This window comes from Salmo trutta, unplaced genomic scaffold, assembly GCF_901001165.1.
Source record: "Salmo trutta unplaced genomic scaffold, fSalTru1.1, whole genome shotgun sequence".
Classification (NCBI taxonomy): Eukaryota; Metazoa; Chordata; class Actinopteri; order Salmoniformes; family Salmonidae; genus Salmo; species Salmo trutta.
In genome coordinates this window covers 299,973-324,320 of record NW_021823073.1, presented here as the reverse complement: position 1 = coordinate 324,320, position 24,348 = coordinate 299,973, and the positions used below count along the sequence as shown (strand labels likewise).

General features: G+C 41.4%; 1 protein-coding gene across 2 annotated transcripts in view; it reads left to right on the top strand.

Moving 5' to 3' along the window:
- The window catches only part of cdkl5 (cyclin dependent kinase like 5), an 84,882-nt gene that overhangs the window by 1,481 nt on the left and 59,053 nt on the right, over window positions 1-24,348 (top strand). For both annotated transcript variants that reach the window (XM_029747641.1, XM_029747640.1), the window contains exon 2: window positions 5,625-5,659. In XM_029747641.1, coding sequence (XP_029603501.1) covers window positions 5,625-5,659 — 35 coding nt within the window. The remainder of the gene's footprint in view (window positions 1-5,624; window positions 5,660-24,348) is intronic.

Below are 24,348 nucleotides of genomic sequence, written 5' to 3'. Positions count from 1 at the left end.
AGATTGAAATTCACTGACTATCTACTGTCTGTATAATGTCTATTCACAGACTATTTACTGTCTGTATAATGACTATTCACTGACTATTTACTGTCTGTGTAATGCCTATTCACTGACTATCTACTGTCTGTGTAATGCCTATTCACTGACTATTTACTGTCTGTATAATGACTATTTACTGACTATTTACTGTCTGTATAATGACTATTCACTGACTATCTACTGTCTGTATAATGCCTATTCACTGACTATCTACTGTCTGTATAATGCCTATTCACTGACTATCTACTGTCTGTGTAATGACTATTCACAGACTATTTACTGTCTGTGTAATGACTATTCACAGACTATTTACTGTCTGTGTAATGACTATTCACAGACTATTTACTGTCTGTATAATGACTATTCACTGACGATCTACTGTCTGTATAATGACTATTCACTGACTATTTACTGTCTGTATAATGACTATTCACAGACTATTTACTGTCTGTATAATGCCTATTCACAGACTATCTACTGTCTGTGTAATGCCTATTCACTGACTATTTACTGTCTGTATAATGACTATTTACTGACTATTTACTGTCTGTATAATGACTATTCACTGACTATCTACTGTCTGTATAATGCCTATTCACTGACTATCTACTGTCTGTGTAATGACTATTCACAGACTATTTACTGTCTGTGTAATGACTATTCACAGACTATTTACTGTCTGTGTAATGACTATTCACTGACTATTTACTGTCTGTATAATGACTATTCACTGACGATCTACTGTCTGTATAATGACTATTCACTGACTATTTACTGTCTGTATAATGACTATTCACTGACTATTTACTGTCTGTATAATGCCTATTCACTGACTATCTACTGTCTGTGTAATGACTATTCACAGACTATTTACTGTCTGTGTAATGACTATTCACAGACTATTTACTGTCTGTATAATGACTATTTACTGACTATTTACTGTCTGTATAATGACTATTCACTGACTATCTACTGTCTGTGTAATGACTATTCACAGACTATTTACTGTCTGTGTAATGACTATTCACAGACTATTTACTGTCTGTGTAATGACTATTCACAGACTATTTACTGTCTGTATAATGACTATTCACTGACGATCTACTGTCTGTATAATGACTATTCACTGACTATTTACTGTCTGTATAATGACTATTCACTGACTATTTACTGTCTGTATAATGCCTATTCACTGACTATCTACTGTCTGTGTAATGACTATTCACAGACTATTTACTGTCTGTGTAATGACTATTCACAGACTATTTACTGTCTGTATAATGACTATTCACTGACTATTTACTCTCTGTATAATGACTATTCACTGACTATTTACTGTCTGTATAATGACTATTCACTGACTATTTACTGTCTGTATAATGACTATTCACAGACTATTTACTGTCTGTATAATGACTATTCACAGACTATTTACTCTCTGTATAATGACTATTCACAGACTATCTACTGTCTGTATAATGACTATTGACAGACTATTTACTGTCTGTATAATGCCTATTCACTGACTATCTACTGTCTGTGTAATGCCTATTCACTGACTATCAACTGCCTATTCACTGACTATTTACTCTCTGTATAATGCCTATTCACTGACTATCTACTGTCTGTATAATGCCTATTCACTGACTATCTACTGTCTGTGTAATGACTATTCACAGACTATTTACTGTCTGTGTAATGACTATTCACAGACTATTTACTGTCTGTGTAATGACTATTCACAGACTATTTACTGTCTGTATAATGACTATTCACTGACGATCTACTGTCTGTATAATGACTATTCACTGACTATTTACTGTCTGTATAATGACTATTCACTGACTATTTACTGTCTGTATAATGCCTATTCACTGACTATCTACTGTCTGTGTAATGACTATTCACAGACTATTTACTGTCTGTGTAATGACTATTCACAGACTATTTACTGTCTGTATAATGACTATTCTCTGACTATTTACTGTCTGTATAATGACTATTCACTGACTATTTACTGTCTGTATAATGACTATTCACTGACTATTTACTGTCTGTATAATGACTATTCACAGACTATTTACTGTCTGTATAATGACTATTCACAGACTATTTACTCTCTGTATAATGACTATTCACAGACTATCTACTGTCTGTATAATGACTATTGACAGACTATTTACTGTCTGTATAATGCCTATTCACTGACTATCTACTGTCTGTGTAATGCCTATTCACTGACTATCTACTGCCTATTCACTGACTATTTACTCTCTGTATAATGCCTATTCACTGACTATCTACTGTCTGTGTAATGCCTATTCACTGACTATCTACTGCCTATTCACTGACTATTTACTCTCTGTATAATGCCTAGTCACTGACTATCTACTGTCTGTGTAATGCCTATTCACTGACTATCTACTGTCTGTATAATGACTATTCACTGACTATCTACTGTCTGTATAATGCCTATTCACTGACTATCTACTGTCTGTATAATGACTATTCACTGACTATCTACTGTCTGTATAATGCCTATTCACTGACTATCTACTGTCTGTATAATGACTATTCACTGACTATTTACTGACTATCTACTGTCTGTGTGATAACTATCCAATGACTATTTACTGACTATCTACTGTCTGTGTGATAACTATCCAATGACTATTCACTGACTATCTACTTACTATTTGATGACTATATAATAACTATTCTCTAACTATCTACTGACTATTTGATGACTATATAATAACTATTCTCTAACTATCTACTGACTATTTGATGACTATCCACTGACTATAAACTAACTGTTCACTGACTATCCACAGACTATCCACAGACTAGCCACAGACTATCCACAGACTATCCACCAACTATCCACAGACTATCCACAGACTATCCACCAACTATCCACAGACTATCCACAGACTATCCACATACTATCCACTGACTATCCACAGACTATCCACCAACTATCCACTGACTATCCATTGACTATCCACAGACTATCCACAGACTATCCACAGACTATCCACAGACTATCCACCAACTATCCACCAACTATCCACTGACTATCCACAGACTAGCCACAGACTATCCACAGACTATCCACAGACTATCCACCAACTATCCACAGACTATCCACAGACTATCCACCAACTATCCACAGACTATCCACAGACTATCCATTGACTATCCATTGACTAGCCACAGACTATCCACAGACTATCCACCAACTATCCACTGACTATCCACTGACTATCCATTGACTATCCATTGACTAGCCACAGACTATCCACAGACTATCCACATACTATCCACCAACTATCCACAGACTATCCACAGACTATCCACATACTATCCACTGACTATCCACAGACTATCCACCAACTATCCACTGACTATCCATTGACTATCCACAGACTATCCACAGACTATCCACAGACTATCCACAGACTATCCACCAACTATCCACCGACTATCCACTGACTATCCACAGACTAGCCACAGACTATCCACAGACTATCCACAGACTATCCACCAACTATCCACAGACTATCCACAGACTATCCACCAACTATCCACAGACTATCCACAGACTATCCATTGACTATCCATTGACTAGCCACAGACTATCCACAGACTATCCACCAACTATCCACTGACTATCCACTGACTATCCATTGACTATCCATTGACTAGCCACAGACTATCCACAGACTATCCACATACTATCCACCAACTATCCACTGACTATCCACTGACTATCCATTGACTATCCATTGACTAGCCACAGACTATCCACAGACTATCCACAGACTATCCACAGACTATCCACAGACTATCCACCAACTATCCACTGACTATCCACAGACTAGCCACAGACTATCCACAGACTATCCACAGACTATCCACCAACTATCCATTGACTATCCACAGACTATCCACAGACTATCCACAGACAATCCACAGACTATCCACCAACTATCCACCAACTATCCACTGACTATCCACCAACTATCCACTGACTATCCACTGACTATCCACAGACTATCCACTGACTATCCACAGACTATCCACATACTATCCACCAACTATCCACCAACTATCCACAGACTATCCACCAACTATCCACCAACTATCCACAGACTATCCACAGACTATCTACCAACTATCCACAGACTATCCACCAACTATCCACCAACTATCCACAGACTATCCACAGACTATCCACAGACTATCCACATACTATCCACCAACTATCCACAGACTATCCACAGACTATCCACAGACTATCCACAGACTATCCACAGACTATCCACAGACTACCCGCAGACTATCCATTGACTATCCACAGACTATCCACAGACTATCCACAGACTATCCACAGACTATCCACAGACTATCCATTGACTATCCACTGACTATAAACTGACTATTCACTGACCATAAATGGACTATTCACTGACTATAAACTGACTATCCACTGACTATTCACTGACTATAAACTGACTATTCACTGACTATAAACTGACTATCCACTGACTATTCACAGACTATAAACTGACTATCCACTGACTATAAACTGACTATCCACTGACTATCAACTGACTATCCACTGACTATAAACTGACTATCCACTGACTATTCACTGACCATAAACTGACTATTCACTGACTATAAACTGACTATCCACTGACTATCCACCGACTATCAACTGACTATCCACTGACTATAAACGGACTATCCACTGACTATAAACTGACTACTGACTGACCGGTCATGTTGTAATGTCATGTTGGTAATGGAGGAATCATGTTGCTCTGACAGCATCTGTCAGAATGCTACAAAGCAGTGGGCCTCCCAAGTGGCGCAGTGGTCTAAGGCACTGCATCACAGTGCTAGCTGTGCCACTAGAGATCGTGGTTCGAGTCCAGGCTCTGTCGCAGCCGGCCGCGACCGGGAGACCCATGGGGCGGTGCACAATTGGCCCAGCGTCGTCTGGGTTAGTGGAGGGTTTGGCTGGCAGGGATGTCCTTGTCCCATCGCTCTCTAGCGACTCCTGTAGCCAGGCGCATGCACGCTGACACGGTCGCAAGGTGCAGGGTGTTTCCTCTGACACATTGGTGTGGCTGGCTTGTCAAGAAGTAGTGCGGCTTGTCAAGAAGCAGTACGGCTTGGTCGGGTTGTGTTTTGGAGGACGCACGGCTCTCGACCTTCGCCTCTCCTGAGTTCGTAAAAAAAGGGTAAACAACATTTTTTATATATATAAATAAATAAAAACAAAGCCAGAAAGTCAAATGAAGGGTTCACAGTTGAAGTCTTCATCTTTGAAATATGGATGAGCATAAAGTGGGCATGAGCTGAGGTGCATGACATCTCCCAAGACCGTTTCTTCACCCTTGAATGACCACAGAACATACAGAGCTCCAGTTCACTCATCTAAACCTTGTTTAGAGAATATTAACTCTTTATAGTAGGATTTCCCAACTTCTTTAGCTGAACCATTAATACAAATATAAGTCATGTTTGGATAAGTCCCTGTTACTAACCGTTCTCCTCTCTTCTCTCTCCAGGAGCCTATGGAGTAGTCCTGAAGTGCAGGCATAAGGTAAGACCATGACGGCATCATTGTCACACAGTTGGTTCTTCAGGTCCTCAAGTCTCATGTAAAATACACAGTAACATTTTACTCTTTATCCTTAAGGTATACATGTTTATAACAGGTTCTCTTCATTCTTAAGGTATACATGCTCATAACAGGTTCTCTTCATCCTTAAGGTATACATGCTCATAACAGGTTCTCTTCATCCTTAAGGTATACATGCTCATAACAGGTTCTCTTCATCCTTAAGGTATAAATGCTCATAACAGGTTCTCTTCATCCTTAAGGTATACATGCTCATAACAGGTTCTCTTTATCCTTAAGGTATAAATGCTCATAACAGGTTCTCTTTATCCTTAAGGTATAAATGCTCATAACAGGTTCTCTTCATCCTTAAGGTATACATGCTCATAACAGGTTCTCTTTATCCTTAAGGTATACATGCTCATAACAGGTTCTCTTTATCCTTAAAGGTCTCCTTAGTGATCACTTCCCGCGCCAATCCCGTTAATGGGATTGATTTGACAACACCCAGTGAAATTTCAGGGCGCTAAATTCAAACAACAGAAATCTCATAGTTAAAATTCCTCAAACATACAAGTATTACACACCATTTTAAAGATAAACTTCTTGTTAATCCAACCACAGTGTCCGATTTCAAAAAGGCTTTACGGCGAAAGCATACCATGCGATTATGTTAGGTCAGCGCCTAGTCACAAAAAAACATACAGCCATTTTCCAGCCAAAGAGAGGAGTCACAAAAAGCAGAAATAGAGATAAAATTAATCACTAACCTTTGATGATCTTCATCAGATGGCACTCATAGGACTTCATGTTACACAATACATGTATGTTTTGTTCGATAAAGTTCATATTTATATCCAAAAATCTCAGTTTACATTGGCGCGTTATGTTCAGTAATGGTTTGCCTACAAAACATCCGGTGAATTTGCAGAGAGCCACATCAATTTACAGAAATACTCATCATAAACTTTGATGAAAGATACAAGTGTTATACATAGGATTAAAGATAAACTTCTCCTTAATGCAACCGCTGTGTCAGATTTCAAAAAAGCTTTATGGCGAAAGCACACCATGCGATAATCTGAGTACAGCGCTCAGCCACCAAAACAAGCCATACAGATACCCGCCATGTTGCGGAGTCAGTAAAAGTCAGAAATAGCATTATAAATATTCACTTACCTTTGATGATCTTCATCGGAATGCACTCCCAGGAATCCCAGTTCCACAATAAAAGTTAATCTTTATGTCCAAATACCTCCTTTTTGTTCGCGCGTTTAGTTCACGAATCCAAATCCACAAAGTCCAGACGAAAAGTCAAAGAAGTCCCATTAAAGTTTGTAGAAACATGTCAAACGATGTATATAATGAATCTTTAGGATGTTTTTATTATAAATCTTCAATAATATTCCAACCAGACAATTCCGTTGTCATTAGAAAGGAAAGAGAACGGAGCCCGCGCTCAAGGCAGCGCTCGATAAACAACTCATGGCTTTCAGCTGAGCCACTTACTGTGAGTGGTCTTATTCCTTCCCCTTTCACAATAGAAGCCTGAAACAACGTTCCAAAGACTGTTGACATCTAGTGGAAGCCTTAGGAAGTGACTCCATTTACACTGGATATTGGATAGGCAATCACTTGAAAAACTACAAACCTCAGATTTCCCACTTCCTGGTTGGATTTTTCTCAGGTTTTCGCCTGCCATATGAGTTCTGTTATACTCACAGACATCATTCAAAATGTTTTAGCAACTTCAGAGTGTTTTCTATCCAAATATACTAATAATATGCATATCCTAGCTTCTGGGCCTGAGTATCAGGCAGTTTACTCTGGGCACGTGAAAATACTGCCCCCTAGCCCAAAGACATTATTAAAGGTGCAATATGCTGAAACCGCGTTCCTGGTTGCTAAAATTCAAATAGTTTGCCTAATTTCAGTTTATGTGACAGAACAAGCAAGTATAGTTTAGAGAATCATTGTACCATCTAAAGCGCTGTGAAATATATTTTCCATAACCAAAAATACTGTATTTTCAGCTGTTTGAAGCTGGTGTACAAAATCTAAAGTAAAAGACGCAAAAAAAATTAACTTAAGAATGGGAAGTATAGAAATAGAGCACATAGAACAGTTCTACTGCTTCTTAGACTTGATTTCACTGAGAATGACATATCTATATAAACACATTTCTATGTGAATTTAGTCAGGTCGCCCAAAAAGTGACATATTTAATCTTTACGGTATACATGCTCATAACAGGTAATAATGCATTATACCTGTTGGCTATAGTAAACAAGGCCATGCACAGACCTTTTGGGGTGAATGTGCGCAAACAAAAAAAGGGCACGCACACAATTTTTTGCCGCAACCGCGGTCACAGACTCATTGAGCTATTATTAGAAGAAGAGGGGAAAGCAGCGCCATCTGAGGAGTAAAGTATTCAGATAAACTGTTTAGAATATTGAAGGCAGTGTCATGTTACAGCTATATTTGGACATCTAGCCAGAAGCCACCCAAACCAGGCCTGTCTAAATATGACCATGATCAATCAAATCGCCAGGTAGACTATTGTTCTGGCAAAGATGAGTCACTATTTTATATGATAAACTCAGTCCTAAAACTGGAGGAAATGAAACAAAATATTGGTCACTACCCACTGGGCACAGTTTAAGGTCTAAAATTCTAAAATTGATGAAATAGTTGTTTTTTCTCATCAATCTACCCACAATACCCCATAAAGTCAAAGCAAATACAGATTTTTAGAAATTTTTTCAAATGTAGTAAAAATAAAATAACCGAAATATCACATTTCCATAAGTATTCAGACCCTTTACTCAGTACTTTGTTGAAGCACCTTTGGCAGCGATTACAGCCTCGGGTCTTCTTGGGTATGACGCTACAAGCTTGGCACACCTGTATTTGGGGATTTTCTCCCATTCTTCTCTGCAGATCCTCTCAAGCTCTGTCAGGGTGGTTGGGGAGCGTCGCTGCACAGCTATTTTCAGGTCTCTCCAGAGATGTTGGATCGGGTTCAAGTCTGTGCTCTGGCTGGGTCACTCAAGGACATTCAGAGGCTTGTCCCTAAGCCACTCCTGCGTTGTCTTGGCTGTGTGCTTAGGGTCGTTGTCCTGTTGGAAGGTGAACTTTCGACCCTGTATGAGGTCCTGAACGCTCTAGAGCAGGTTTTCATGAAGGATCTCTCTGTACTTTGGTCCGTTCATCTTTCCCTCGGTCTTGACTTGTCTCCCAGTCCCTGCCGCTGAAAAACATCCCCACAGCGTGATGCTGCCACCACCATGCTTCACCGTAGGGATGGTAATGGCCAGGTGATGAGCGGTGCCTGATTTCCTCCAGACGTGACTCTTGGTATTCAGAGCGAAGAGTTCAATCTTGGTTTCATCAGACCATAAAATCTTGTTTCTCATGGTCTGAGAGTCTTTAAGGCGCCTTTTGGCAAACTCCAAGTGGGCTGTCATGTGCCTTTTATTGAGTGGCTTCCGTCTGCTCACTCTACCATAAAGACCTGATTGGTGGAGTGCTGCAGAGATGGTTGTCCTTCTGGAAGGTTCTCCCATCTCCACAGAGGAACTCTGGAGCTCTGTCAGAGTGACCATCGGGTTCTTGGTCACCGCCCTGACCAAGGCCCTTCTCCCCCGATTGCTGGGTGTTGTTTGGCAGGGCGGCCAGCTCTAGGAAGAGTTTTGGTGGTTCCAAACTTCTTCCATTTAAGAATGATGGAGGCCACTGTGTTCTTGGGGGCCTTCAATGCTTCCCCAGATCTGTGCCTCGACACAATCCTGTCTCAGAGCTCTACGGACAATTCCTTCAACCTCATGGCTTGGTTTTTGCTCTGACATGCACTGTCAACAATGGGACCTTATATAGACAGGTGTGTGCCTTTCCAAATCATGTCCAATCAATTGAATTTAGCACAGGTGGACTCCAATGAAGTTGTAGAAACATCTCAAGGATGATCAATGGACACAGGATGCACCAGAGCTCAATTTCGAGTCTCATAGCAAAGGGTCTGAATACTTATGTAAATAAGGTATTTCAGTTTTTATGTTTTATACATTTGTAAAAAAAAATTCTTGGGTATGACGCTACAAGCTTGGCACACCTGTATTTGGGGATTTTCTCCCATTCTTCTCTGCAGATCCTCTCAAGCTCTGTCAGGGTGGTTGGGGAGCGTCGCTGCACAGCTATTTTCAGGTCTCTCCAGAGATGTTGGATCGGGTTCAAGTCTGTGCTCTGGCTGGGTCACTCAAGGACATTCAGAGGCTTGTCCCTAAGCCACTCCTGCGTTGTCTTGGCTGTGTGCTTAGGGTCGTTGTCCTGTTGGAAGGTGAACTTTCGACCCTGTATGAGGTCCTGAACGCTCTAGAGCAGGTTTTCATGAAGGATCTCTCTGTACTTTGGTCCGTTCATCTTTCCCTCGGTCTTGACTTGTCTCCCAGTCCCTGCCGCTGAAAAACATCCCCACAGCGTGATGCTGCCACCACCATGCTTCACCGTAGGGATGGTAATGGCCAGGTGATGAGCGGTGCCTGATTTCCTCCAGACGTGACTCTTGGTATTCAGAGCGAAGAGTTCAATCTTGGTTTCATCAGACCATAAAATCTTATTTCTCATGGTCTGAGAGTCTTTAAGGCGCCTTTTGGCAAACTCCAAGTGGGCTGTCATGTGCCTTTTATTGAGTGGCTTCCGTCTGCTCACTCTACCATAAAGACCTGATTGGTGGAGTGCTGCAGAGATGGTTGTCCTTCTGGAAGGTTCTCCCATCTCCACAGAGGAACTCTGGAGCTCTGTCAGAGTGACCATCGGGTTCTTGGTCACCGCCCTGACCAAGGCCCTTCTCCCCCGATTGCTGGGTGTTGTTTGGCAGGGCGGCCAGCTCTAGGAAGAGTTTTGGTGGTTCCAAACTTCTTCCATTTAACAATGATGGAGGCCACTGTGTTCTTGGGGGCCTTCAATGCTTCCCCAGATCTGTGCCTCGACACAATCCTGTCTCAGAGCTCTACGGACAATTCCTTCAACCTCATGGCTTGGTTTTTGCTCTGACATGCACTGTCAACAATGGGACCTTATATAGACAGGTGTGTGCCTTTCCAAATCATGTCCAATCAATTGAATTTAGCACAGGTGGACTCCAATGAAGTTGTAGAAACATCTCAAGGATGATCAATGGACACAGGATGCACCAGAGCTCAATTTCGAGTCTCATAGCAAAGGGTCTGAATACTTATGTAAATAAGGTATTTCAGTTTTTATGTTTTCTACATTTGTAAAAAAGATTTTTTCATTTAATCCATTTTAGAATAAGGCTGTAACGTAACAAAATGTGGAATAAGTGAAGGGGTCTGAATACTGTCTGAATGCACTGTATGCCCGTTACAGTATGTGGGTTCTGATGAAAGGACGTCATGTTTTTAGAAGAGATCTGTAGAGATCTAAAGACAGGCGGAATCTGATACCCGGGGCTGATCTATTTCTTTGATGGAATGTGTGGTGTGCAAAAGTAAACTTTTGGTCATTGTTTTCACGGGGACATATTTTGATGTGATACGTGTTCTCCCTGAATGGTTACCCATGAAATGTCATTTCACCAGTGTTGGCTACACCTGATGATTAGGCCCTGACATAAAACCCAGTGTAGTTTGGAACAATAGGATCAACTTACTGATTCACTACATGGAAATCATGTTGAACTCACAACAAACCTTGTAGTTTATTGATAGTAGTCCAGGGCAGAGCAACAGAAACGTGTAGTTTATTGATAGTAGTCCAGGGCAGAGCAACAGAAACATGTAGTTTATTGATAGTAGTCCAGGGCAGAGCAACATAACCTTCTAGTTTATTGATAGTAGCCCAGGGCAGGGCAGAGCAACAGAAACGTGTAGTTTATTGATAGTAGTCCAGGGCAGAGCAACAGAACCTTGTAGTTAATTGATCGTTGTCCAGGGCAGAGCAACAGAAACATGTAGTTTATTGATAGTAGTCCAGGGCAGAGCAACAGAACCTTGTAGTTTATTAATAATAGTCCAGGGCAGGGCAGAGCAACAGAACCTTGTAGTTTATTGATAGTAGTCCAGGGCAGGGCAGAGCAACAGAAACATGTAGTTTATTGATAGTAGTCCAGGGCAGGGCAACAGAACCTTGTAGTTTATTGATAGTAGTCCAGGGCAGGGCAGAGCAACAGAACCTTGTCGTTTATTGATAGTAGTCTAGGGCAGGGCAGAGCAACAGAACCTTGTAGTTTATTAATAATAGTCCAGGGCAGGGCAGAGCAACAGAACCTTGTAGTTTATTGATAGTAGTCCAGGGCAGGGCAGAGCAACAGAACCTTGTCGTTTATTGATAGTAGTCCAGGGCAGGGCAACAGAACCTTGTAGTTTATTGATAGTAGTCCAGGGCAAGGCAGAGCAACAGAACCAAGGTCAATCAGTAGCAGTGTTGGTAACGTGGACCTTTAACCGTTGACATCATCAACTCCGCATCATATTGATTAGTTAGGCTACAGCCAAACCTGTATTGATCATCTCTTAGTTGGTCAGTTGATCAGGCCTGGGGAGAAACTATTTGGAGCAAGGGGAAAAGTTAATATAGTGCGTCCCAAATGGCACCCTATTCCGTATATAGTGCGCTACTTTTGACCAGGGCTCATAGGGCCCATAGGGATCTGGTCTAAAGTAGAGCACCAAATAGAGAATAGGGTGCCATTTTAGAAGCTAGCAATAGTTTTAGTAGGCAGACACCTCCATTCACAGGTTGGGAAATGATTTACTAATTGAATTAAATTAACTATTCAAGTCAGAATCATAATAAAATCATAATAATAATATCTGGACTAGTTTGCAAATGAGGCTAAATCATTTTAATGAAAAGTTCACTAAAGTTTCTCTGCAATATACAGGCCATGTCCCAGAAAATATTTTCCAGTCCAAGTTACCTCTTCTCTCGATTATTGCCATTATGCTAATGTTCCCCAATAGCCTCTCAGAAATCCTGTTATGAAGTGTATTTTTAGCCTGAAACTTTTTTAGTGGAAAGGGGTTTCCTGAATCCTGATGAATATCCTGATGAATATGAATATGAAATGGGACCCTATTCCCTACATAGTGTCCTACTTTTGACCAGACCCTATGTAGGACCTGGTCAAATGTAGTGCACTATATAGGGAATAGGGTCCCATTTCGGATGCAGTCTTGGTCAAAGCCATCATGCAGAACAGCACCCACCTCAGTAGCTGAATCTTTTAGAACATGTTTCAGATGAAACCTAACAGAATCACCTCAGTAGATGAATCTTTTAGAACATGTTTCAGATGAAACCTAATAGAATTTAATGCTTGGTGAGAATTTACCATTTGTCAAAAGAATGTTTGGTCTCTTGATTGACAGGCTGACCAACCAATCACCCACAGCCCTCCACTTCGGCTGCCTGATGGTTGAGATTGTCTTGATGAACGGGTATTTTACTTTGTTTTAGTTTGTTTACCATTCTCTCATTCTTTCTTTGGATGGAGAAACGGAGAGATGGAGGGGCTCTCCTCTCCTCCCTGTGATTGTGTCATCTACATGTGTTGTTCCTGGCTGGTCTATTTTGAGACAGCAGAGAGAGACTGCATCTTTTCATTTGTCTTTTCTCTCCCAGACGCGTTTCTGTTTGCACAGTTGGGCACAGCTGTGGACATTTGTGCTTGTGCTCCAGCTCCCCCAAACCAAACTCAACTCTGGGCATGGCTTTCAGCTCACAACTCATAGCAAACACTTCCTTTCTTGTGTGGGGGCTGAAAATAATTTGAAGTTGAACTAGCCTATGTTTCACTTCACCATCCATTCTGAGGAAGACTGGGGCGCAGGTAGCCTAGTGGTTAGAGCTGACAAGGTAAAAATCGGTTGTTCTGCTCCTGAACAAGGCAGTTAACCTGCTGTCATTGTAAGTAAGAATTTGTTCTTAACTGACTTGCCTAGTTAAATAAATAAAAAATACGTTTGGAGTGACTGTAGACACAACATGACTAATGTTATGCTTCACTTGCTAGTCACACGTTCTGAACAACGGCTAACTTACTTGTTGCACTTCTGATCTTTGTGAGGGGGTGTGGTTACTGGCTGTCCTTATGAAGAGAACTGTAGGTGGAGTTACTGGCTAGTGTCCTTATGAAGAGAACTGTAGGAGGAGTTACTGGCTAGTGTCCTTATGAAGAGAACTGTAGGAGGAGTTACTGGCTAGTGTCCTTATGAAGAGAACTGTAGGAGGTGGAGTTACTGGCTAGTGTCCTTATGAAGAGAACTGTAGGAGGTGGAGTTACTGGCTAGTGTCCTTATGAAGAGAACTGTAGGTGGAGTTACTGGCTAGTGTCCTTATGAAGAGAACTGTAGGAGGAGTTACTGGCTAGTGTCCTTATGAAGAGAACTGTAGGAGGTGGAGTTACTGGCTAGTGTCCTTATGAAGAGAACTGTAGGAGGAGTTACTGGCTAGTGTCCTTATGAAGAGAACTGTAGGAGGTGGAGTTACTGGCTAGTGTCCTTATGAAGAGAACTGTAGGAGGTGGAGTTACTGGCTAGTGTCCTTATGAAGAGAACTGTAGGAGGTGGAGTTACTGGCTAGTGTCCTTATGAAGATAACTGTAGGAGGTGGAGTTACTGGCTAGTGTCCTTATGAAGAGAACTGTAGGTGGAGTTACTGGCTAGTGTCCTTATGAAGAGAACTGTAGGTGGAGTTACTGGCTAGTGTCCTTATGAAGAGAACTGTAGGTGGAGTTACTGGCTAGTGTCCTTATGAAGAGAACTGTAGGAGGTGGAGTTACTGGCTAGTGTCCTTATGAAGAGAACTGTAGGAGGTGGAGTTACTGGCTAGTGTCCTTATGAAGAGAACTGTAGGTGGAGTTACTGGCTAGTGTCCTTATGAAGAGAACTGTAGGTGGAGTTACTGGCTAGTGTCCTTATGAAGAGAACTGTAGGTGGAGTTACTGGCTAGTGTCCTTATGAAGAGAACTGTAGGAGGTGGAGTTACTGGCTAGTGTCCTTATGAAGAGAACTGTAGGAGGTGGAGTTACTGGCTAGTGTCCTTATGAAGAGAACTGTAGGTGGAGTTACTGGCTAGTGTCCTTATGAAGAGAACTGTAGGAGGTGGAGTTACTGGCTAGTGTCCTTATGAAGAGAACTGTAGGAGGTGGAGTTACTGGCTAGTGTCCTTATGAAGAGAACTGTAGGTGGAGTTACTGGCTAGTGTCCTTATGAAGAGAACTGTAGGTGGAGTTACTGGCTAGTGTCCTTATGAAGAGAACTGTAGGAGGTGGAGTTACTGGCTAGTGTCCTTATGAAGAGAACTGTAGGTGGAGTTACTGGCTAGTGTCCTTATGAAGAGAACTGTAGGTGGAGTTACTGGCTAGTGTCCTTATGAAGAGAACTGTAGGAGGTGGAGTTACTGGCTAGTGTCCTTATGAAGAGAACTGTAGGAGGTGGAGTTAGTACATGGCCAGGCATGACTGATGTGAAGCTTCACTTGTCTGCAGTATTTACCGTAGTCTAATAGTCTCTGTGTTATCCTGTAGTGTAGCAGTGTAGTCTAATAGTCCCTGTGTTATCCTGTAGTGTAGCAGTGTAGTCTAATAGTCCCTGTGTTATCCTGTAGTGTAGCAGTGTAGTCTAATAGTCCCTGTGTTATCCTGTAGTGTAGCAGTGTAGTCTAATAGTCCCTGTGTTATCCTGTTGTGTAGCAGTGTAGTCTAATAGTCCCTGTGTTATCCTGTAGTGTAGCAGTGTAGTCTAATAGTCCCTGTGTTATCCTGTAGTGTAGCAGTGTAGTCTAATAGTCCCTGTGTTATCCTGTAGTGTAGCAGTGTAGTCTAATAGTCCCTGTGTTATCCTGTAGTGTAGCAGTGTAGTCTAATAGTCCCTGTGTTATCCTGTAGTGTAGCAGTGTAGTCTAATAGTCTCTGTGTTATCCTGTAGTGTAGCAGTGTAGTCTAATAGTCCCTGTGTTATCCTGTAGTGTAGCAGTGTAGTCTAATAGTACCTGTGTTATCCTGTAGTGTAGCAGTGTAGTCTAATAGTCCCTGTGTTATCCTGTAGTGTAGCAGTGTAGTCTAATAGTCCCTGTGTTATCCTGTAGTGTAGCAGTGTAGTCTAATAGTCCCTGTGTTATCCTGTAGTGTAGCAGTGTAGTCTAATAGTCCCTGTGTTATCCTGTAGTGTAGCAGTGTAGTCCAATAGTCCCTGTGTTATCCTGTAGTGTAGCAGTGTAGTCTAATAGTCCCTGTGTTATCCTGTAGTGTAGCAGTGTAGTCTAATAGTCTCTGTGTTATCCTGTAGTGTAGCAGTGTAGTCTAATAGTCCCTGTGTTATCCTGTAGTGTAGCAGTGTAGTCTAATAGTCCCTGTGTTATCCTGTAGTGTAGCAGTGTAGTCTAATAGTCCCTGTGTTATCCTGTAGTGTAGCAGTGTAGTCTAATAGTCCCTGTGTTATCCTGTAGTGTAGCAGTGTAGTCTAATAGTCCCTGTGTTATCCTGTAGTGTAGCAGTGTAGTCTAATAGTCCCTGTGTTATCCTGTAGTGTAGCAGTGTAGTCTAATAGTCTCTGTGTTATCCTGTAGTGTAGCAGTGTAGTCTAATAGTCCCTGTGTTATCCTGTAGTGTAGCAGTGTAGTCTAATAGTCTCTGTGTTATCCTGTAGTGTAGCAGTGTAGTCTAATAGTCTCTGTGTTATCCTGTAGTGTAGCAGTGTAGTCTAATAGTCCCTGTGTTATCCTGTAGTGTAGCAGTGTAGTCTAATAGTCTCTGTGTTATCCTGTAGTGTAGCAGTGTAGTCTAATAGTCCCTGTGTTATCCTGTAGTGTAGCAGTGTAGTCTAATAGTACCTGTGTTATCCTGTAGTGTAGCAGTGTAGTCTAATAGTCCCTGTGTTATCCTGTAGTGTAGCAGTGTAGTCTAATAGTCCCTGTGTTATCCTGTAGTGTAGCAGTGTAGTCTAATAGTCCCTGTGTTATCCTGTAGTGTAGCAGTGTAGTCTAATAGTCCCTGTGTTATCCTGTAGTGTAGCAGTGTAGTCCAATAGTCCCTGTGTTATCCTGTAGTGTAGCAGTGTAGTCTAATAGTCCCTGTGTTATCCTGTAGTGTAGCAGTGTAGTCTAATAGTCTCTGTGTTATCCTGTAGTGTAGCAGTGTAGTCTAATAGTCCCTGTGTTATCCTGTAGTGTAGTCTAATAGTCCCTGTGTTATCCTGTAGTGTAGTAGTGTGATCTTTCCCTGGGGAGGGGCTTAGGCAGACAGTCAGGCAGGCAGGGGACGGGTGAATGGATGAGGGCACATTGGATTTGTTCTGCCAGGCCTCGTTGCACTGTAGTCCCCACTGTAGTACTGACTGACATCCAGGGTGAGGCTATAGAGGCCCAGGCAGCTCAGTTCAAGGAGTTTAAACAGTGATAACTTGGATTTGTTTGTGTCTCTAACCTGTATTTCTCTGACAGAACTGTTATGGCATCTATTGGTTACTAGGGATGGCCATGAGTACTGAACGGAGATCACAACTCCATCTATTGGTTGCTAGGGATGGCCATGAGTACTGAACGGAGGTCACAACTCCATCTATTGGTTACTAGGGATGGCCATGAGTACTGAACGGACATCACAACTCCATCTATTGGTTGCTAGGGATGGCCATGAGTACTGAACAGAGGTCACAACTCCATCTATTGGTTACTAGGGATGGCCATGAGTACTGAACGGACATCACAACTCCATCTATTGGTTACTAGGGATGGCCATGAGTACTGAACGGACATCACAACTCCATCTATTGGTTGCTAGGGATGGCCATGAGTACTGAACGGAGGTCACAACTCCATCTATTGGTTACTAGGGATGGCCATGAGTACTGAACGGACATCACAACTCCATCTATTGGTTGCTAGGGATGGCCATGAGTACTGAACAGAGGTCACAACTCCATCTATTGGTTACTAGGGATGGCCATGAGTACTGAACGGACATCACAACTCCATCTATTGGTTACTAGGGATGGCCATGAGTACTGAACGGACATCACAACTCCATCTATTGGTTGCTAGGGATGGCCATGAGTACTGAACGGAGGTCACAACTCCATCTATTGGTTACTAGGGATGGCCATGAGTACTGAACGGACATCACAACTCCATCTATTGGTTACTAGGGATGGCCATGAGTACTGAACGGACATCACAACTCCATCTATTGGTTACTAGGGATGGCCATGAGTACTGAACAGACGCCACAACTCCATCTATTGGTTACTAGGGATGGCCATGAGTACTGAACGGAGGTCACAACTCCATCTATTGGTTACTAGAGATGGCCATGAGTACTGAACGGGCGTCACAACTCCATCTATTGGTTACTAGGGATGGCCATGAGTACTCAAATGGAAGTCACAACTCCATCTATTGGTTACTAGGGATGGCCATGAGTACTGAACGGACGCCACAACTCCATCTATTGGTTACTAGGGATGGCCATGAGTACTGAACAGACGTCACAACTCCATCTATTGGTTACTAGGGATGGCCATGAGTACTGAACGGAGATCACAACTCCATCTATTGGTTACTAGGGATGGCCATGAGTACTGAACGGACATCACAACTCCATCTATTGGTTACTAGGGATGGCCATGAGTACTGAACAGACGCCACAACTCCATCTATTGGTTACTAGGGATGGCCATGAGTACTGAACGGAGGTCACAACTCCATCTATTGGTTACTAGAGATGGCCATGAGTACTGAACGGGCGTCACAACTCCATCTATTGGTTACTAGGGATGGCCATGAGTACTGAACAGACGTCACAACTCCATCTATTGGTTACTAGGGATGGCCATGAGTACTGAACGGACGCCACAACTCCATCTATTGGTTACTAGGGATGGCCATGAGTACTGAACAGACGTCACAACTCCATCTATTGGTTACTAGGGATGGCCATGAGTACTGAACGGAGATCACAACTCCATCTATTGGTTACTAGGGATGGCCATGAGTACTGAACGGAGGTCACAACTCCATCTATTGGTTACTAGGGATGGCCATGAGTACTGAACGGGTGTCACAACTCCATCTATTGGTTACTAGGGATGGCCATGAGTACTGAACAGACGTCACAACTCCATCTATTGGTTACTAGAGATGGCCATGAGTACTGAACGGAGATCACAACTCCATCTATTGGTTACTAGGGATGGCCATGAGTACTGAACGGACGCCACAACTCCATCTATTGGTTACTAGGGATGGCCATGAGTACTCAAATGGACGTCACAACTCCATCTATTGGTTACTAGGGATGGCCATGAGTACTCGAATGGACGTCACAACTCCATCTATTGGTTACTAGGGATGGCCATGAGTACTCGAATGGACGTCACAACTCCATCTATCTGTTTCTAGGGATGGCCATGAGTACTGAACGGACGCCACAACTCCATCTATTGGTTACTAGGGATGGCCATGAGCACTGAACGGGCGTCACAACTCCATCTTTTGGTTACTAGGGATGGCCATGAGTACTCAAATGGAAGTCACAACTCCATCTATTGGTTACTAGGGATGGCCATGAGCACTGAACGGACGCCACAACTCCATCTATTGGTTACTAGGGATGGCCATGAGTACTGAACGGACGCCACAACTCCATCTATTGGTTACTAGGGATGGCCATGAGTACTGAACGGACGCCACAACTCCATCTATTGGTTACTAGAGATGGCCATGAGCACTGAACGGACGCCACAACTCCATCTATTGGTTACTAGGGATGGCCATGAGTACTGAACGGGTGTCACAACTCCATCTATTGGTTACTAGGGATGGCCATGAGTACTGAACGGGCGTCACAACTCCATCTATTGGTTACTAGGGATGGCCATGAGTACTCAAATGGAAGTCACAACTCCATCTATTGGTTACTAGGGATGGCCATGAGTACTGAACGGACGCCACAACTCCATCTATTGGTTACTAGGGATGGCCATGAGTACTGAACGGACGTCACAACTCCATCTATTGGTTACTAGGGATGGCCATGAGTACTGAACAGATGCCACAACTCCATCTATTGGTTACTAGGGATGGCCATGAGTACTGAACAGATGCCACAACTCCATCTATTGGTTACTAGGGATGGCCATGAGTACTGAACGGACGTCACAACTCCATCTTTAATCAGATATATATATATATTTTTTCAAATACTGTAAAGCTATTATGTGGAATGTGCTTTGTGACTGCCCGAACAGGCAAATGCATGTTTATTTGTAAAAGAAAATTCATTTTTTTCCTGAAGACAACGTTAATTTGTTTTTACTCTGGTGTTCCATTGTACTTGTGTATTTGTGGGGCATAACAAATAAGAAACCAAGCCAAGAATCATACAGTTCTTCTCACTAAATTCCCTTTCCCCTCCGTGTCTACACACAAGCTCCCGTTAGGCCTACAGAAATAAATGGCTGTAAAACATATCTAACTGTGTAACGTGTGCGCTGGGAGTCGGGAAGCAAGTTCAGGGAGTGAATCATTGAATAAATAAAGGAAAATATAATACAAAACAAGAACAACGGTCAGATATGAAACAAAAACAGAAACAATAACACCTGGGGAAGGAACCAAAGGGAGTGACAGATATAGGGAAGGTAATCAGAGAGGTGATGGAGGCCAGGTGGGTCTGATGCCATGCAGGTGCGCGTAACGATGGTGTCAGGTGTGCGCCATAACGAGCAGCCTGGTGACCTCGAGGCCGGAGAGAGAGCACAAGTGACAAACTGATGGGATACACAAGCTGCATTCCTTACCAAATGACGTCAGTTTTAGGGAATAAACTAAATCAAACATCTGTATGTTGTAAAAAATACAGATATTGGTTTGTAATCCTGAAAAAAATTATCTGTCAACTCACCAAATTGAGCCCTGTTTCAAATGATCTCTCTTTGAGAGTAACTGTTTCAGATGCGAGATGCGCATCACTTCACACTGGAAAAGTTTTGGGTTGTAAATGAACAAAATGAGGCTATGCCATTGACTTCTATGAACGCACACTGCTGAGGTTACGACCTTTTTTAAGATTGTGTTCCATGATATAATATAACCAGTTGATAGTACATATTGTGTTCCATGATATAATATAACCAGTTGATAGTACAGATTGTGTTCCATGATATAATATAACCTGTTGATATTACAGATTGTGTTCCATGATATAATATAACCAGTTGATAGTACAGATTGTGTTCCATGATATAATATAACCAGTTGATAGTACAGATTGTGTTCCATGATATAATATAACCAGTTGGTATTACAGATTGTGTTCCATGATATAATATAACCAGTTGATAGTACAGATTGTGTTCCATGATATAATATAACCAGTTGATAGTACAGATTGTGTTCCATGATATAATATAACCAGTTGATAGTACAGATTGTGTTCCATGATATAATATAACCAGTTGGTATTACAGATTGTGTTCCATGATATAATATAACCAGTTGATAGTACAGATTGTGTTCCATGATATAATATAACCAGTTGATAGTACAGATTGTGTTCCATGATATAATATAACCAGTTGATAGTACAGATTGTGTTCCATTATATAATATAACAGTTGATATTACAGATTGTGTTCCATGATATAATATAACCAGTTGGTAGTACAGATTGTGTTCCATGATATAATATAACCAGTTGATAGTACAGATTGTGTTCCATGATCTAATATAACCAGTTGGTATTACAGATTGTGTTCCATGATATAATATAACCAGTTGATAGTACAGATTGTGTTCCATGATATAATATAACCAGTTGACAGTACAGATTGTGTTCCATGATATAATGTGACCAGTTGATAGTACAGATTGTGTTCCATGATATAATATAACCAGTTGATAGTACAGATTGTGTTCCATGATATAATATAACCAGTTGATAGTACAGATTGTGTTCCATTATATAATATAACAGTTGATATTACAGATTGTGTTCCATGATATAATATAACCAGTTGGTAGTACAGATTGTGTTCCATGATATAATATAACCAGTTGATAGTACAGATTGTGTTCCATGATCTAATATAACCAGTTGGTATTACAGATTGTGTTCCATGATATAATATAACCAGTTGATAGTACAGATTGTGTTCCATGATATAATATAACCAGTTGACAGTACAGATTGTGTTCCATGATATAATGTGACCAGTTGATAGTACAGATTGTGTTCCATGATATAATATAACAGTTGATATTACAGATTGTGTTCCATGATATAATATAACCAGTTGATATTACAGATTGTGTTCCATGATATAATATAACCAGTTGGTATTACAGATTGTGTTCCATGATATAATATAACCAGTTGGTATTACAGATTGTGTTCTATGATATAATATAACCAGTTGATATTACGGTTTTAATAAATTGGCACTTGCTTTTTTTATTGACTGAATATATTTGGGGCAATTTATCAATTAGAATGAGTTATCTGTAATGGTTGTGATGAACGGGGCATTGTTGCGTACTGTTGGGATATAGATAAAAACATAAGTTTTTTCCACTGTGCGCCTTGTGTTCTAAAAACTTGAGTACTCGAAAATAAATCCTGCGAGTACTCAAACAGTCAAAAAATGTCAAATGTCCATCCCTAGAAGAGTGATAACTTACATCTGTTTGTGGCTCTAACCTGTATAACATTTCTCTGACAGAACTGTTATGGAATCTATTGGTAACCTAACCATCCATTGGTTACTTACATTAGGGCAGTAGTCTGACTTGAGATCCATGACCATCTTGATTTCAAATCATCACAATCGGATTATAAGGAAATGTTCCAAAGAAAGGTTGAATACTGAAGAAGGGATGTCAACATAATCAGCCCACAGAATCTGATCGTGTGATTGGGTGACACCGTGCCTGGCATTAAAGAAAGCCATACTGGCTCATTAAATGTTTATACTGATAAAACCTCATTCTGGAAGGACTCCCTGTGGCTTATTCCCAAAACAACGTTAATATTTCATCGGCATACAAGAATGCAGCATTCAGTAGGTAGGCCAAGTGTCAGTACTTGTAACAATGGGCTTCTTATAGCTCCATCGTGTCTTAGAGGTATGAACATGGTCCTCAATAAATACTTAGAGAAGTAATGTACCACATTAGTTATGAATGCTCTGGGAAACTCACCCTTGATATTTCCTCAAAATGTTAAAAAAAATCTATACGTCACATGCAGTACCAGTCAAAAGTTTGGACACACCTACTCATTCCAGGGTTTTTCTTTATTTTTACTATTTTCTACATTGTAGAATTATAGTGAAGACATCAAAACTATGAAATAACACATGTAATCACGTAGTAACCAAAAAAGTGTTAAACAAATCAAAATATATTTTATATTTCAGATTCTTCAAAGTAGCCACCCTTTGCCTTGATGACAGCTTGCACACTCTTGGCATTTGGAGTTCCCACATATGCTGAGCACTTGCTGGCTGCTTTTCCTTCACTCTGCAGTCCAACTCATCCCAAACCATCTCAACTGGGTTGAGGTCGGGTGATTGTGGAGGCCAGGTCATCTGATGCAGCACTCCATTACTCTCCTTGGTCAAATAGCCCTTAAACATCCTGGAGGTGTGTTTTGGGTCTTTGTCCTGTTGAAAAACAAATGATAGTCCCACTAAGCGCAATCTAGAGGGGATGGCGTATCACTGCAGAATGCTGTGGTAGCCATGCTGGTTATGTGGTCTTGAATTCTAAATAAATCAATGTCACCAGAAGAAAAAAAACACACCATCACACCTCCTCCTCCATGCTTCACGGTGGGAACCACACATGCGGAGATCATCCATTCACCTACTCTGCGTCTCACAAAGACACAGCGGTTGGAACCCAAAATCTCAAATTTGGAATCATCAGACCAAAGGTCAAAATTTCCACCAGTCTAATGTCCATTGCTCGTGTTTCTTGGCCCAAGCAAGTCTCTTCTTCTTATTGGTGTCCTTAGGTAGTGGTTTCTTTGGAACAATTCGACCATGAAGGCCTGATTCACGCAGTCGCCTCTGAACAGTTGATGTTGATATGTGTCTGTTACTTGAACTCTGTGAAGCGTTTATTTGGGCTTCAATCTGAGGCTGGTAACTTTAATTAACTTGTCCTCTGCAGCAAAGGTAACTCTAGGTCTTCCTTTCCTGTGGCGGAAAGGAAGATGGTTTTTGCAACTGCACTTGAAGAAACTTTAAAAGTTATTGAAATGTTCCTTATTCACTGACCTTCATGTTTTAAAGTAATGAGAGTAATGATTGGGGTGGCAGGTAGCCTAGTGGTTAGAGAGTTGGACTAGTAACCGAAAGGTTGCTAGATTGAATTCCCGAGCTGACAAGGTAAAAATATGTTGTTCTCCCCCTGAACAAGGCAGTTAACCCACTGTTCCTAGGCCGTCATTTGAAATAAGAATTTGTTCTTAACTGACTTGTCTAGTTAAATAAAGGATAAATAATAACGACGGACTGTCATTTCTCTTTGCTTATTTGAGCTGTTCTTGCCATAATATGGACTTGACTTTTACCAAATAGGGCTATCTTCTGTATACCACCCCTACCTTGTCACAGCACAACTGATTGGCTCAAACGCATTAAGAG